This window comes from Acomys russatus, chromosome 8, assembly GCF_903995435.1.
Source record: "Acomys russatus chromosome 8, mAcoRus1.1, whole genome shotgun sequence".
Lineage (NCBI taxonomy): Eukaryota > Metazoa > Chordata > Mammalia > Rodentia > Muridae > Acomys > Acomys russatus.
In genome coordinates this window covers 40,885,596-40,901,140 of record NC_067144.1, presented here as the reverse complement: position 1 = coordinate 40,901,140, position 15,545 = coordinate 40,885,596, and the positions used below count along the sequence as shown (strand labels likewise).

The following is a 15,545-nucleotide window of genomic DNA, read 5'->3' as shown; positions in this document are numbered from 1 at the left end:
TCATCATACATACATACATACATCATCATACATACATACATACATCATCATACATACATACATACATCATCATACATGCAAACATACATCATCATACATACATACATCATACATCATCATACATACATACATACATACATACATCACCATACATACAAACATACATCATCATACATACATATATCATACATTGTCATACATACATACATACATACATGGCTATATAAATTGTGCTGCTTTAGCTTACTGCAAGCTAGAATTTATTTATGAAAAGGAGATATATAAATTTAATGGCTTTTAGAAGTGTATTTTAAGGTAAAGCATCTCAGTTTATTTGTCATAATTATACATAGTAAACATGTTCTGTTAGCATTTTAATCATCTGTTTATATTGAGAATCCTTTTCTTTAAATTGTATCATTTTGGGAAGACAATTGCCATAAGACATTTTGACTAATATAAGCTGTTGGGTACTTAATTCCTTAGCACAGTGTATTCTAGTAACATCCTTATTTATTAATGAGAATCATTGAGAACTTGGTATGTGGAAGGTTTAAAGAATTTAAAAATGGCAAAGCCTCTTAAAAAAAAAAAAAAAAAAAAAAGGAAGTTGTCCAGTCTGTAGTTAGTGGTGTCTCTGACAATTATTGCATGTGCTCATTGTATTAAAATGCCTTCACCTGAATTTCTAGCGCTAGAGGTGAGAATTACATTACTGAATCTTGAATTGTATGGTTAAGCACTCGTGAGTACCCAGCGGTGTGTGTTTGGACAGAGTGGTGTCTGTAATCTTGGGAAAGGGAGAGGTCACTGTGATTCTAATCCCTTAAGAAAGGACAGTATGGTTGAGCAAATGGGAAAGTGGGAAGGAGGGAAGAATGGGAGGATATAAGGCATGGGATAACCATTGAGATGTAACAAGAATAAATTAATAAAAAAAAAAAAAAGAAAAGAAAAAAGAACCTGGAGGCAGGAATTAAAAAGCATAAAAAAAAAGAAAGAAAGAAAGAAAGAAAGACAGGACAGTATTTTAGCTGCTATTCAACAGCATGTTAGATATAATGAGATGCCCCATAATAAAGAGGGTTGCCCACGCAGGTGCATGACGAGTGCTGTGTGAGGAACCTGCAGTGGCCAGAGTGAGGTGAGCACAGAGGCTGGGGTGTGGCTGCAGGACTCTGGGAAAGGAGCGTGGATCCTGACACTGTAGCAAAGCAGAAACAAAGGCCTTCTGATGCATCTTGATCCTGGACATGTCCCTGGGAGGCAGCGTTTCTAGATGGGTCAGGCATTTAGACTACTTCTGCCTGACTCGTGCTTGGGAGCTACAGTTTCGATGCAGTTTGCACTAGCAGTGGAAATAGACTGAAAAGAGCTAGTCACGTGCGGTTTCACAGGAAGGTCTGACAGGGTGTGCTGACAGTGAGGGTCTCATTTTTAAAGGCCAAGGTGGAGTCAAATTTCATAATAGCTTTTATCATCAAGCCAACTTGCACTCCACAAGTAGGAAAACACATTTCCTTTCCCCTCACCTCTAGTTCCTTCTCTTTTGTTGATGTAAATTAGACAAACACACTGGAAGGGCAGTGCCTCTCCATTATTTATTTTTTATGTCCCCCAGGAGATCAGGTTTTTTTTTAAAGTCACTTCCTCCCTTTAGGCTTTGTTATGTTTCTGCGAAGGAAAACTTGCAGACCTTTGGCACTCAAACCCTTTAGCAAGTGAGCCATTCTTTTTTCTTTTCTTTCTTTTTTTTGTTTTGTTTTGTTTTTGTTTTTCGAGACAGGGTCTCTCTGTGTAGCCTTGGCTGTCTTGGACTCACTTTGTAGACCAGGCTGGCCTCGAACTCACAGCAATCTGCCTGCCTCTGCCTCTGCCTCCCGAGTGCTAGAATTAAAGGCGTGTGCAATGTGAGCCATTCTTTTTTTTTTTTTTTTTTCCGAGACAAGGTTTCTCTGTGTAGCCTTGGCTGTCCTAAACTCACTTTGTAGACCAGGTTGGCCTCAAACCACAGAGATCCGCCTGCCTCTGCCTCCCAAGTGCTGGGATTAAAAGCGTAGGCCACCATGCCCAGCTATGTGAGCCATTCTTAATGGGACAAGTATTTTAAAAATAAAGCAGAAAAAAAAAAAAAAAAACCAAACATGGTTTAAAAAGAGACAGTAATTTTTCTAGCAACATTTATATGATTGCTGTGTTATTCATATAACTCCTGAGAAAATCTGTGTTTTGTCCTTTAAGTATCACCACTTCCTCCCTTGAGTTGTTTTCGTGGAGAGACCCCACTACACAATGAAATCATTGTAACTCTGTGCCCAGGGTGTTTAGGAGACTATAGCCGTGTGTCTCTAGATGATTTCAAAGGCGATTCTTCTTCTCCAGGACTGCAGCATTCCGGAGATAGAGCTGTGCCCACAGTCTGACCCTGGCTGCTGCCCGATCTACATACACCGGTCCATCCCCAACCTGGAGGAGCTGAACATCCCCAAATCTGCGTCCTTCACGGTGAAGTCAGGAGTGTGCGTGTCAGCCTGTCCTTATTAGAATGATTGCTGGCCACCAGAGTTCCCTTTTTGCTTCATGTTTCAATAGATGAGACATGAACTCTGAAGTCTTAGTTAGTTGGTGGTGTTGATGCTTCTGGATACCCAAGAACGACTACTTGAAGGCTTAAAGCGGAGTCTGCCTATTCGGCTCTAATTAGAGCTTTGACATATGACCTGTAGGAGCAGGCACAGGTCTGCTCGTCCATCCCAGCCTGCCCGATGGACGGATCACATTGTCTTCTTATCTACACATTTTGGGGTTGAGAAATAGAAACATGTCTCTGACCTAAAAATTTGGACCCTAAACGATTTCTAGCTCTTGTTAACTGTTGATCCCTTCTCAGTAGCAAGCATATGGCACTGCTCTGACTTTTACCTCTGTTTTAAAAGGTGAAGGCAGAGAGTCATCCTCACCTAGTGGATGAATGATCAGTTCCAGGGTACTAGCTGGAAAGCAAAGATTTTTAAGTTATAGTCTGCCTACATTAAAGGTGCGGCATGCCCTAGGTCTTAGAAAATTCTAGGGCAGAAATTAATACACAATACTCAGAAACATGTTAGAAGGTGGGGATATGCGAATGCAAATACTTAAGAACATGTTAGCGTTCTTCTTCATAGACTTCTAATTACATTGGTTCACTTTATTAGTGTAATTCTATCAGTGGAATTTCTTGATAAACTTTTTAACCTTTTAGGGTACTAAGCTAAAATATTATTATCATGCTTTAACCAACCATTTGTACCTTGTTTAGTTGGCTGGCCTACCCAGATATTAATTTTAAGGGGCAAGCTACAATTTTGGAGGAAGACCAGGGGCTCTTTGAGATTTCTGCAGCAGAAACAAAATCCCTGCACCCTCTTCAAATGGTAAGCAGATTCTACCAAAGGCTTCTCTCTTCCCCAGCGGATCAGACTTTGCCCCACTGAACTGCCAAACTGTATATTGTATTTCTGTTCATATTATACAGAATGTTTGCACTTAGTTTGAACTGTGGCAAGTCTATCACAACACATACAGTGTTTTCATAAGTATTGCTCTACAAAGTTTTAAATATTTAATAAAGTCCAGAGTCTGTCTTGTTGATGCTCATTAGAAAATTAGTTGTAGTAGATTGTCTCTTCCAGTTTGATAATGAATAGTAAACTTAGCATTAATAATAAATTGCTTACTCTTTCAGTGCTTATCTTCTTAAAGATTAAATAAGTGCCTACAGCATCTCTGTGGCAAACTGGTTCATTTTTTTGAGAAGCAAAATGTTCAATTAAGTGCAGGCTATGTGAAAAAAAAAAAAAACATGCTTGGTTCTGTGCCTTGGAAAACAGAAACAAGGACAAATGCAGAAATTATGAGAAGCATCCCAATGTGGAATAGCATTTTTGGCACTAACGTTATGAAGTGTGAGGGCTTTTGTGAGAGCTGCGTTACTATGTAAGGCGTCCGGTCTTCGTGTTACAAGTCATTAGCATGATGAGCTGTGCAGCCAGAACTGGAAAACAGAGGAATAGAGATGGTACTATGGCCTCACTTAGAAAACATAAATAATTCTAGAAGATGTGTTTTGCTATGGGGCTTAAGGATCTGCTCTACCAAGTGTAATTTCTGGAGCTGTTAGCGATCCTGTTCTTCCACTTGGGATGCTCCACAGCTGCTATATTAAATCTTTAACTGCCTGGGTGTAATCTGAAAGCTTTTCAAGATTTCCTGCCCCATCTATACTGATGTAGATCAGTCTGACTTGGTTTTGAATACTGTAGGGTTCTAAATTCACCATAATTAATTTTGATGGCTCCACAGTTTATATGTCTTAACTAGGAAGATTTTTTTTTTTTGTAACTTACACATAAGTTTGTTACATCCCCACTTTTTACATGTTTACATTGTCTTTAAATATCTTGTGATCTTTAGGGTGGACTGAAAGTGGAAATGCCTATGAACTTAAAGGTAAGTCTTGAACTGCCTCAAAAGACTCAGTGCTAATGTTTTAAGTATTTTGATTATCATAGTTACCTGACTATATGCTGTCTAACGAGTGGAGGCTGCAGTAGTCGGATGTGACTGTGTAGACGGTTTTCTGTGACTGCAGTGTACACGGCAGCTGGAGGGCTGTGTTTTCCCACAGACCTACCCCACAGACCACTGTGTAGGAAGGTGACAGACACATTTGATTTCTATTTAGCAATGGAGGTATTGATGTTGAAGTTGGTACTCACGTAAATCCCAGTGAACTCAGCAGGATTTGACGATGATGCTTGGAAATAGGTCAGTGCTGATGAGCTACAGCTAGCTCCTGGTGCGTAGGTATCAGTTTATAATTATGAGTGCCCGAAGAGGAGGGTTGGGGTGGAGGCAATGGGAACTGGATAAGTGACAGGATCGAGCACATTACAGGAAGAGAAAATACTGCTACAAAATGTATGTATGGGGGAAAATCAGCTCAGTGGTCAAAGATGCAAATAGCCTTCAGAGGCAGGAAGTAGCCTCTCCTACCAGAGATATCACCTGCCAGGGCGACATCCATCCTTCCTTTTCACAAAATAAGGTACCACCAGTCCTCCTCTTTGCTCCACATCACAGCTTACAGAATTGACTGCAACTGTCTCAACCACGTGGATGGATCTCTTTTAAAACTCAACATGTCTGAGTGCATCTGTTGTACCCTGGCTACATGCTGGAATCATCTGAATATAAAAATTATATCAGCCTAGTTTCTATTCTCAGTATACTGCTTTGATTCAGCATGAGGTCAAAAAGCAGCAAATGTTCCAAACTGCCGATCTGACTAATCAATGCAGAATTACCTGGGACACTCTCCATGTGACGCCAGCTGCAGCTCCCAAGTGTGGTGAATCACATCTTCATGTGTGAGAGGCTGAGGTATCCTAGGGCATTTGCCAGGTTGTAGGCATCATATATGAGCAGATTGATTTCATAAGCAATCAAAACTTGGCAACTGGAAATTAATTAATATTGATGATGTCATAAAAGCTTATTCAGGAAGAAATACTTTTTTACTTAGTTTGAATATCGTCACATGTAGCCTGAATAAAACATCGTTGCATATAGTATATATATGTATATATTTAACTTTGCTTTGTATGTGTATATATAAAAGTTTCCTATGAAAACCTAATATATAGAATTATCAAGATTAGTAAATTTTTAAGGAATAAGTTATGTTTTGTTTAGTTTTATGTATTTAAACCTGGGGATTTATTCACCAATGTCTGAGGTTTTAGTTGTATACAGATTATTCCATTAACAGCTCAAAGGATGCAGAGTAGATTACCACTCTTACAACAGCCATGTATTTAGGGCAGGAGTGACTTCAGAAGCAAAAACGGGAAATTGTAAAGAGAACGCTGTGCGGTAACAATTCTCTTCCGGTGTCCATCTCCTTCCTGTCCCGTTCATGATACCATCTCTGGATGTGAACATAATGGCCAATTAGTAAAACACTTGAGTTTCCAGTTATTTCTCAGTTTCAGAAAATATTGCATTTACATTGAAAACTTCGCACCCGTTCCTTTTCAGCAAATATCAACAAGTATAAAAAGTAGCCAGTGTTATAAGAAGGAATAGTTGGCAATGAACTCAATTGGTAATTTCGCTTTATGTACCGGAAGCTCCGTATGTTTTTAAGTCTTATGGGGTATGAGGGAGATCTGTAGTAAATTCACAATACAAGAGTGATAAAAGAAAATTCAAGCATCACCTGTAAGACAGGTTAGCCTATGTAGTGGTCCTAACATTTGGGTAACCAGAAAAATGTAATCATAGCCACGTACATTAATGTGAGAGAAACGTGAGAATTAGTGCTAGACCCTAAGAATTGTATTGGCTCCTATATTCTTTGTGAATATCAAATGCTGTTTTATATCATAAAACTAATTTAAAAGAAGATATTGCTCCTTATTCATGTTTTATCTTAAGTGCCACTTACATGATTCAGAATGTTTACATGCTACCATATGAGCACATTAAATAACAGTTTCATGTTTTTCAGGTTATCATTTATGAAAAACCTCACTTCCGTGGACATACCAAAGAGTTTAGTGAACATATAGATTCTGTCCCTAAATTTTTAAAAAGTGATAAGGACTTCTATGGCATTGGATCAATTCGTGTCATTGGTGGAGTGTGAGTGTCATATTTTCAGTATGTGATTTATGAGTCTACTTTTGAAGATTAACTTTTAAAATGTGCTAAATAAGATAAAACCACCAACTGTAGGCTTCCAGGCTACTTCCCTTCTGTAATGTAGGAAATAAAATGTGTAGATTAGTAGTGACTGCCCACTTACAGGTTTTAAAGATTTTGAAATAGAAACTATATTGTGTATTTAATATAAACATTCAATAACTAGCTTTTCTAAAACACTGTAGAACAGTTGCAAGGTAAATTTCTGTTCTTTATGGATTATGAACATAGGTGAAGTCCCAGTTTTTTTTTCTTAATCAGCTATCTGGTTGCCCTATTGTTGTTGGCTCACTTATGTTCTAAGGGCCTTGGTAGTGAGTTATCTCATTAAAGGATTAGAGTGAGCTCTGTGATTCCCAAAGTCGAAAGTGCTGGCACCTGTGGTCCCCTGTCCTGGGACCACTTTCGACCACACCGTCCAAATCCCACTAGATAGAAACACGGGTGTTGGGATGACCCCAGCCTCAGTCAGCATTCCTGCAGCAAACAACCTAGAAAGGCTTTACCCAGGCTAGTGTTTGCCCTGGTATTCGTGTCACGTGGGGGTAAAAACACCAAGGACAAGCTTTGCTCAAAGCTGATATGCTCACATCTCCCTTCACACACGGGTTGTTTTGCATATGGTTCAATTTGTTGTCAAGCGTTGATGTGACATCAATCATATGACTTGTTTGTGCCCCTGTAGTAAATGATGCTTTAAAAATATTCATAGGTGCGAGCCTGTCTACAGTCACCTCCAGTTCTACTATTGCAGATGTGTAGGTCATGTTGATCCTTGGTCCAGTATGGGGGTAATCACTTAATTACTCACCCCTGAATTAAAAGCCTGCTTCGTGTTTAATGGGCAGATACAGTTTGGGCAGACACGATTTTGTTGGTTCTGCATATTTGTTATGTTTTCTGCTTTGTGTGTAATGTTAAAACTCTGCTCCAGAAGGGTTTTGCCTTTTTCTCACCCTGAGACCGAAATGGTTTCCCCTGGTAACCAGATGGATTGAACACCACTTTTCTGCCTTGGAAAATATTATCTGCTAAAAATTAGTGTGATGGATGCTACTGTTTTCTGGATTTGCCTTTTTATAAAAGTCGGGGGATGGTCTGTGATAGGGAATACACACTTACAGCTTTATGTGGCAGTCAGGAAGAGAAACACAATGTTCCCACTTGGAAAGTAATCTAGTTAGCTCGTCATTTCTACACTTCCCTTGTTTCTTGGCTTTTTGGCTGGTTGGCTTTATATATGGACATTGTGGGCCCTTCTTCATCCCCTTCCATCTAGAGGAACCTCAGAGCAGCAAGCCTGATGATTTATAATTGCCTTGCTGTAACTATGAAATAGGTACAGTAAGGTCTCTGTAGCGTTCATTCTTTTTCTCTGTCAAACATAGCTCAAAACAAGCTTCAAGTAACTCCCTTAATCTGAGAGAAAGCTTAGGCAGTGTTAAGCTCTCTGTGAAAATTATTTTCACATTATAGTTTAAGATACAATCACGTTACTGCTCTCCATATTGCAACCTCACTAAAAATTCCCAATATGTTTATAGGCTCCATTCCACTTACTTTGGAATTCCGCTCCCAGCATTGCATGCACCTAGAAACAGAAGACAAAAAGTGATGAAGGCTGGAAGGGTACAGCTTTGTGCTCTGTAAAAAGGTCTTAATATATGTGTATATATATATATATATATATATATATATATACACACATATATTCACTGCTTCCGAGTGATAAAGAGTAATAAGAAGCAGCAGCTTCTCGGGCTTCAGGTTTTTCATGTTTCTGATTCAGAAGGTCCTCGGCTGTGGAGGAGAAGGGCAGTCACCTAGCAATCTATCCATTTGGAAGGTCCCACCCTTCCTGTGTAGTGCAGGTAAAGGCTACTTGTTATACTTCCTTGTACATTAGTGAGTCACCCGTGCCCACGTTGCATTAGGCACCCATGGTGTGATCCTTACAAAGAGGTTAGATTCACAGAGGAGCCAGGAGTGCTTATCAGTGTCTCCCGATTCGGCTGTAAGCTCAGGAAACTGGCGTCCCTGGAAAGTGCGCTGCAGAAATGCTTCCTGTTTCCGGAAGCCCAGATAAGATGCAAGCTCCAAGATTTCCCACCCAGAGGCATTTACAGATGTTTTAGCCCACGTACAGGATTTCAGTTCAGTAGCCTTTCCAGTTTCTCCTTGGGAAAACCTCCCTGTGGACGAAGGGTTCCTTGGGCTTAGACCTTGAGTAAATGATTAATAAAGTAGTCTTTCCTTACTTCCAAAAAGGGCTTAATCAGTCTAATGAAAATGAGTTCCTTGGATCTCGGTGTGGGTTGGAAACTTTTCTCATTGGCTGTGTGTACTTTCCATTATTTCTACTTGGCAAAGTGCTCTCTGACCATGGGGTACAAGTCATGCCCCAAACACGTAACACGCTTGCTCTGTTGCAATTCTGCAATTAACCTTTTGTTGGGAGAAGCATCCAAACTATAAAAGTTAATGATCCACGAGATTCATACCATTCGTCCTTGGTGCATGGAAACCAATAAGGTCATTTTTACAATACTAGATAAATAACTTTGTCTTCTGTCCTCATACTTTCCTCTTTTGCTCTCCTAACTAGTTTTCTCAGTGGCTCAGTTGAGTACCCTGTATTTCTAGGTGGGTTGCCTACGACAAGGAACATTTCAAAGGCCAGCAATTCCTACTTGAAGAAGGAGACTTTGAAGATAGCAGTACTTGTGGGGCATTGAGTGGCCCCATCATGTCTTTCCGGTACCTACAAGCTGTGAGTTTGCTTTCTTAACATTAATTCAGATTAACCTGTGTTATCTTTTCATGAAAATCAGACATGATCCAACTGAACAGCACTTGCCTATTTTTCTTGCCTGTGGTGATTATTATCTATTTACTTTTTTATTTTTATTTTTATTTATTTATTTATTTTTTTAGAAGAGTCTCTTCTCTTTGTAGCCTTGGCTGGACTGGAACCCACTTTGTAGACCTGGCTAGCCTAGAATTCTTAGCGACCCCCCACCTTGCCTCTGACTCTTGAGTGCTGGAAGTGAAGACATGTGCCACAACACCTAGATTACTTTTTCCTTTTCATCTATTGATTCCTTAGTTATTTTTTGAGTACCTCCTTTGTTAGATGTATTGTGAGACGCCCATCCCAACATCCAGAGCAGGCAGTTTGGTAGGGAAAGCAGTGCATTAATAATTGCCCTGTGCTGACCGGATTAAGTACTCGGGTATCCAGAAAATGGACAGTTGGTCAGGTCTCTCTACTTGGAGGACATAGGACCACATACCAAAGATGATGGTTCAGCTGAGGCTCCTGCTCAAGGTGACCCAAGTGAAAGGTTTTCAGGAAGGACACATGGCGTGGCATGAAAGGAAAGCAAAGGTGTTCTTTTATATCAAGAGATCCATGTTAATGGGCGACAGGAGTTTCATCCGGGGGTGATCTTACCCATGTGGCAATATCTGGAGGTATTTTTGGATTGTCATTTCAGGGGATATGGGTCTACTGACATCTAGTGGGTAGAAGCCAGAAAGTGCTGCTGCAGCCTTGAGTTGTGAAGGTCTTCCCCCAACACGAAAGTGTAGCAGGATGGGTCATGAGGATGGCTCATTATGTAAGAGCCGCAGGATGTGCATTCAATCCCCAGGATGCACATGGAGGGAGCACTGATTCCGTGATGTTGTCCTCTGACCTCGACATACACACACACACACATACACACACAATGATAACAGCAGCAGCCGCAGCAGCAATAATAATGATGATGATAATGATAATGATAACGAATTGCAGGGACACAGGTGCTTGTGGCGCTGAGCTTGAGAACTCTCATGGAAGTGCAGCCAGGGTGTGTTTAGAGAAAGGCAGTTAAGTCCGGATGTGAGAGAGAACTGGGGACGGTCGAGTCCAGAGCCAGTGAATGAGGGCCTAGGGCCATGGAAGAATTCGGATTCATCTCCCTTGAGTTGAGTGTGAGTCACTGGTGAACCAGTGGACATTAGAAAATGAGCAGCTTGGGAAGGTGGTTTTGGTGACGATATGAAGAAATAGACTAGAAGAAGGAGACAATGCTAGAGATAAGAAGTCCAGACTATTTTAGGATTCCCAGTAGAAGTGGACGCATGCTGGAGAGATGATGGATACTAGAGAGTTCCTAGGATATTGCAGCTTATCAAATGTGACATGTTACACTGACCAGCCCTCTTGTTAAAGTGTCTAGAGGAACATGCTTTCTTGCCACCCTAGTAATGTCTTCCCAGATTATCTTTGTTGTGTTTCTAGAATGTTCTCCAAGCCCTCCCCAAGGGAACTGATATCAAAATGAAGAGTGATGACAGGCTCACTCAGACTCCAGATGACCATAGGGATTGGTCACAGGTGAATTAGGGCTCTGCCTGTGTGGACCAGCAGCCTTCATGGCCCCCACTCAGAAGAGAAGGTGCACAGGGGGCAAGGGAGAAGCTCTTTGCTTTTTCATAAATGATCTTTTTTTAAATAAGAAAGTAAGTTTAAAAAACAAAAATACCAAGTTCTACATGGAAGAAATAGAGGACAATCCATGGCAGGTTGAGTACAGGAGTTGTTTTTGCAGCAGCAGACGGATAACTTTTATAATGTTAATTCAAATACACAAGGGCCGCACAGTTCACAAGACCACCAAAAGGAAAACAGACAAAACCAAATAGCACAAAGCCCGCTTTCCTTCCTCTTAAGGGCACTGTGGTCACATGCACTGAGGAGCTGGGGCCATGGCTCCCGTCAATGATAGTCACTGTTAAATACTTACAAGACTATCCCAGATACTTAAAAAAGAGTCAGGTGGGAGCATTAATGATGCTAGAACATTCAGAAAGATGTGTTGGCGTCTCTGAACTCACTGGCTGGAACCTGCCAAGAGTTAGAGATGCACTGCTGTACACGAAGGTGTGGAGCATGTATGAACATTTCGAGCGAGCTTTTGTAATGAGTAAGCAGACGTGCTCTTCAGATAAAACCCTCTTCTGCCCTGTGTCTTCAAGTTAGATTTTAGGCTGACGTTCTAATCCTTGTGATAGTCTTAGTACTATCGAGTATTGGTTTATGGCCCTCCTGCATTAATCTTGACAAAGGCTCTGCGAGTGCACCAAACATGTTAGGGTTAGGATGGTTGAACAGCAAGCAAGCCTTGTGTAGAACACATGCCATGTTCCCCATTTTCACCATTCTATTTATATGGCCTTAAAGAGCACTTTCATGGCAGAAAACCGGATTTCATTCCATTAAAGGCTTATTAGGCTTGTTATTTCACTGGTAGCTAGTCATGTAGGATCACGTGACAGGCCAGTACACATATGTGACATGTTTACATGACTTTCAGATATTGTTCTAGAAGATTATCTCTAATATGCATTCAGATAACTTTTACTAAAAGAACTATATGTTTTTTTTAAACATAGAATGTATGTATATATTGCCCAAGCTCCTTAAAGACATGGTGTTCAAGTTACATTTTGATATTTGTGTATTCCTCAGCCAGGAATTGTGACCCTGACAGTCTTGCTGAGTGAACGGTGAACCCTGGTATGACATGCCTCTGTCCCGTAGTCTGGAATGCCCGTAACCTGGAAAAGGGGAAGCGTGGCATTCAGTTATGTGAGGCCATGCGAAGTCATCACAAAGCAGGCAGGGAAGCTGTGCTGAGCGAGGAGTGTCAGTTCAGAGATCCTGGCTGCAGTCCATAGAGTACTGTGGATTTACTCAGGTCAAATAGCGGATACGTTCCTTGGGGACAGTGGGAACTGTGCCATTTAATGATTTGAAGAGGACAAGGAGAAATGTATTCCCAGTTCCAAATGAGTCACTCAGATATTCATGTTTTGCTGGGTGCTTTTGAAGAAAGTAGTACACTGAAAGGAATGTGGCTCAGTTCAGGCTTCAGGGTTGAGACATTTTTATTCCTTCTCTCCCTCAATAAAATTTGCTCAACGTGCCTGTTTTCCTTCATTTTTACACTAGCTTATGGTCTAGATTTACTTTTGCTGTCTGATTTTGCTCTTTGCCAGGCCTACAGTCTGTACTCTGACCTTTAAACCCAGGCAGTGTTGCCGACCACTATTTCCCTTAAGTTGATGGTTGGGTGGTCAGCACCCAGATCACAGTGCCCGCCCAGGGTTGTAGTATAAGAGGTCGCTGGCTGGGTCAGCCGAGATGGTTTATGGAATTTAAAAGTCATCAAATTGCTGAGCCTTGTAATTTGTGCTTGGGCTTAAAGTCACTCTAGTGTTCTCTCACAGTTTTCTCCACTTGAGACTGTACTGAATAAGTCAAGTGCTTTAAAAATATAAACTTGACTATAGCCTTTAAGTCACCCCACTGCTGTCGATCCTCCTTGAGATGAAGCCTACCCTCGCCTGTGGAATATTCAGTGACTTAAATGTGCAGAGAAAATCAGAGATGTAATTACCTAGAACTCACAGGCTAACCCTAGACATGGCTGCAAATGTCTGCTCTACTCAGCCTCTAACATAAGGCACTTATGGATGGCTCACTGGTTAAGAGTAGTGGCTGCTCATCTAAGGATACTGAGGTCAATTCCCAGTAGCCCCATATAATGGAATCTTCTATCTAATGCTCACTTTTGCCATGCAGGCATATAGAGTGCTTATATACATAAATAAATCTTTTTTGAAAAGAAATAAATTTTTAAAAAAGACTAAGACACTTAGATGTTTCGTTTCATTGTTTTTGGGGTCACCCCCCACCCCCACCCCCGTGCTGAGGAGGCCAACCCAAGACCTCATTCACGCCATGCAACTTCACTACCCGTGAACTGCACCCAGCCTGAGATTTTCCTTCTATAATTCCATATTTTGTACATGTGGCCTCAGGAGGTGCATCCTCAGGAGGTTGCAACCCAGCACCGGCACGTGACTGAGTGTACAGATTGGCTTTGAGCTCCAGCTCTGGCTGCCAATCAGCTGGGCCTGATATTCTGTGTTTGGCAGGTTTGAAAGGAAAATCGAGAATGGGACAAAGCCAGAGTAGTGGTTCAGAGGGACCTGGAAAAAGCTGGAAAACAACAAAAGCTACAAGGCAAGAAAAGCCACAAAGCAGAGAACAGAAAGAGAGGAGCAACACTCCTCGGACTGTCTCTCCAGACCGAGGCTCCGGGGTTGGGGACAGTGTAGAGAACTTGAGGTGTGTGAGTATATTTCTGCAGTCCTTTATGCTCTCAGCATGGGCACTCTGCAGTGAATCCTGTGACAAAAGGCCTTTCCTCTTCCCAGCTCCAAGACGCACTGTCACATGGGGCTTGAGACTCAGCTGACTCTTCTTGCTGCGGTAGTTCCCCTACTACTGCAGTGTGGCGTATGCAAGTCATTGCTCAAGTCAAGTGCATCCTTCTAAACACAAGTATTTCTTAGCGAGACGGCAGATAGACAACGCACGTGTGCCCCTTTCCACTAAAACACAGTGCTCCACGGCACATCCTAGCTCACTGTGCTTTCTAGTCCCAAGATCTCAAGAAGTAAATAACAGGTACTCACGGGTCACGAACTGGATAGAGACAGGGAGTCCGCGTCATGAGAAATGGAAAACCACTAACTGAGCGCTGCCCCTGAACTCTTCCATTATGGTTAGATCTGGTTTTGTCGGTCTCTTGTTGGTACTGGTTTCTGACAAGCCCCATCCAGCCACGATCGTTGTAATGGTTGTAAGCTGTTATGTGCACCTTCAGCGGGGAGGAAAAGAGGCGAGACATACCTGCATCTGTGCTCCTCTGCTGGGGAGGTGCATGCTGTCAGCAGGACTGTGCTGATAGGTCACTCATAAATATCACACCTCCTTGGTAAGCTTATCTGTGGACGTGAAAGACGATCATGGGTTATTAAAGTCTCATTCCTCATATGGCTCAGTGTGTGTGTGTGTGTGTGTGTGTGTGTGTGTGTGTGTGTGTGTGTAAGGAAATGTGTTTTAGAAATGAAGTTTTATAGCCAGGCAGTTGTGGGGCACACCTTTAATTCCAGCACTTGGAGGGCAGAGACAGGCGGATCTCTGTGAGTTCAAGGCCAGCCTGGTCTACAGAGCAAGTTCCAGCAGGACAGCCATAGCTACACAGAGAAACCCTGTCTCAAAAACAAAAATCAAAACAAACAAACAAACCAAAAATCCAAAAAACAAAAACAAAGAAAGAAATGAAGTTTATTTTAATAAGGACTGAGAAGGTGGCTGATTCAGTATGAACCTTTTCAATGTACTTTCTTTTTTAACGCAGCATGTGAAAGCAGTGAAGGCAGTGGTGTTGTCTTGGATCACGGAGGGTTCCTCTGGGGCTAAAATTGAAAACTCAGTTATGGATTGGAAATTATTTTGTGGAAAAAATTTTAGGCAAAGCCTAATTTTGATAGAACATTAGACCTCTTGTTGTCAGCAGTTTTTAAATCCTTGAAAGTTGGCTGTGTGGTGGTGGCACACACGCTTAATCCCAGAACTAAGGAGGCAGGGGCAGGCAGATCTCTGAGTTCCAGGTCAACCTGGGCTACACAGAGAAATCCTGACTCAGAAAGCCAAAGGAGAGAGGGAGGGAGGAAAGGAAAGAGGAAGGGAAGGAAGGAGGTGGGGTGGAGGGAGGATAAGTTGCTCAGTTCAAGATGGATAAAGGACATTTTTCCTACTCACTAGAGTTGTCTTTGTTTTCAACTTTATTTGTCTTGTCTATAAGAAATCAGTGTTTACCTGGAAGTATTGTATTTATAAATGTTATTTTTATGAATTAAGAAGGTAAGAAGTTTAGAATCATGGGGTATAGAGAAAT

General features: G+C 41.5%; 1 protein-coding gene across 1 annotated transcript in view; it reads left to right on the top strand.

Moving 5' to 3' along the window:
- Crybg3 (crystallin beta-gamma domain containing 3) overlaps positions 1 to 15,545 on the top strand; it is a 100,757-nt gene that overhangs the window by 50,643 nt on the left and 34,569 nt on the right. The window contains exons 8-12 of the mRNA XM_051150100.1: positions 2,383 to 2,519; positions 3,299 to 3,413; positions 4,453 to 4,488; positions 6,551 to 6,684; positions 9,388 to 9,514. Coding sequence (XP_051006057.1) covers positions 2,383 to 2,519; positions 3,299 to 3,413; positions 4,453 to 4,488; positions 6,551 to 6,684; positions 9,388 to 9,514 — 549 coding nt within the window. The remainder of the gene's footprint in view (positions 1 to 2,382; positions 2,520 to 3,298; positions 3,414 to 4,452; positions 4,489 to 6,550; positions 6,685 to 9,387; positions 9,515 to 15,545) is intronic.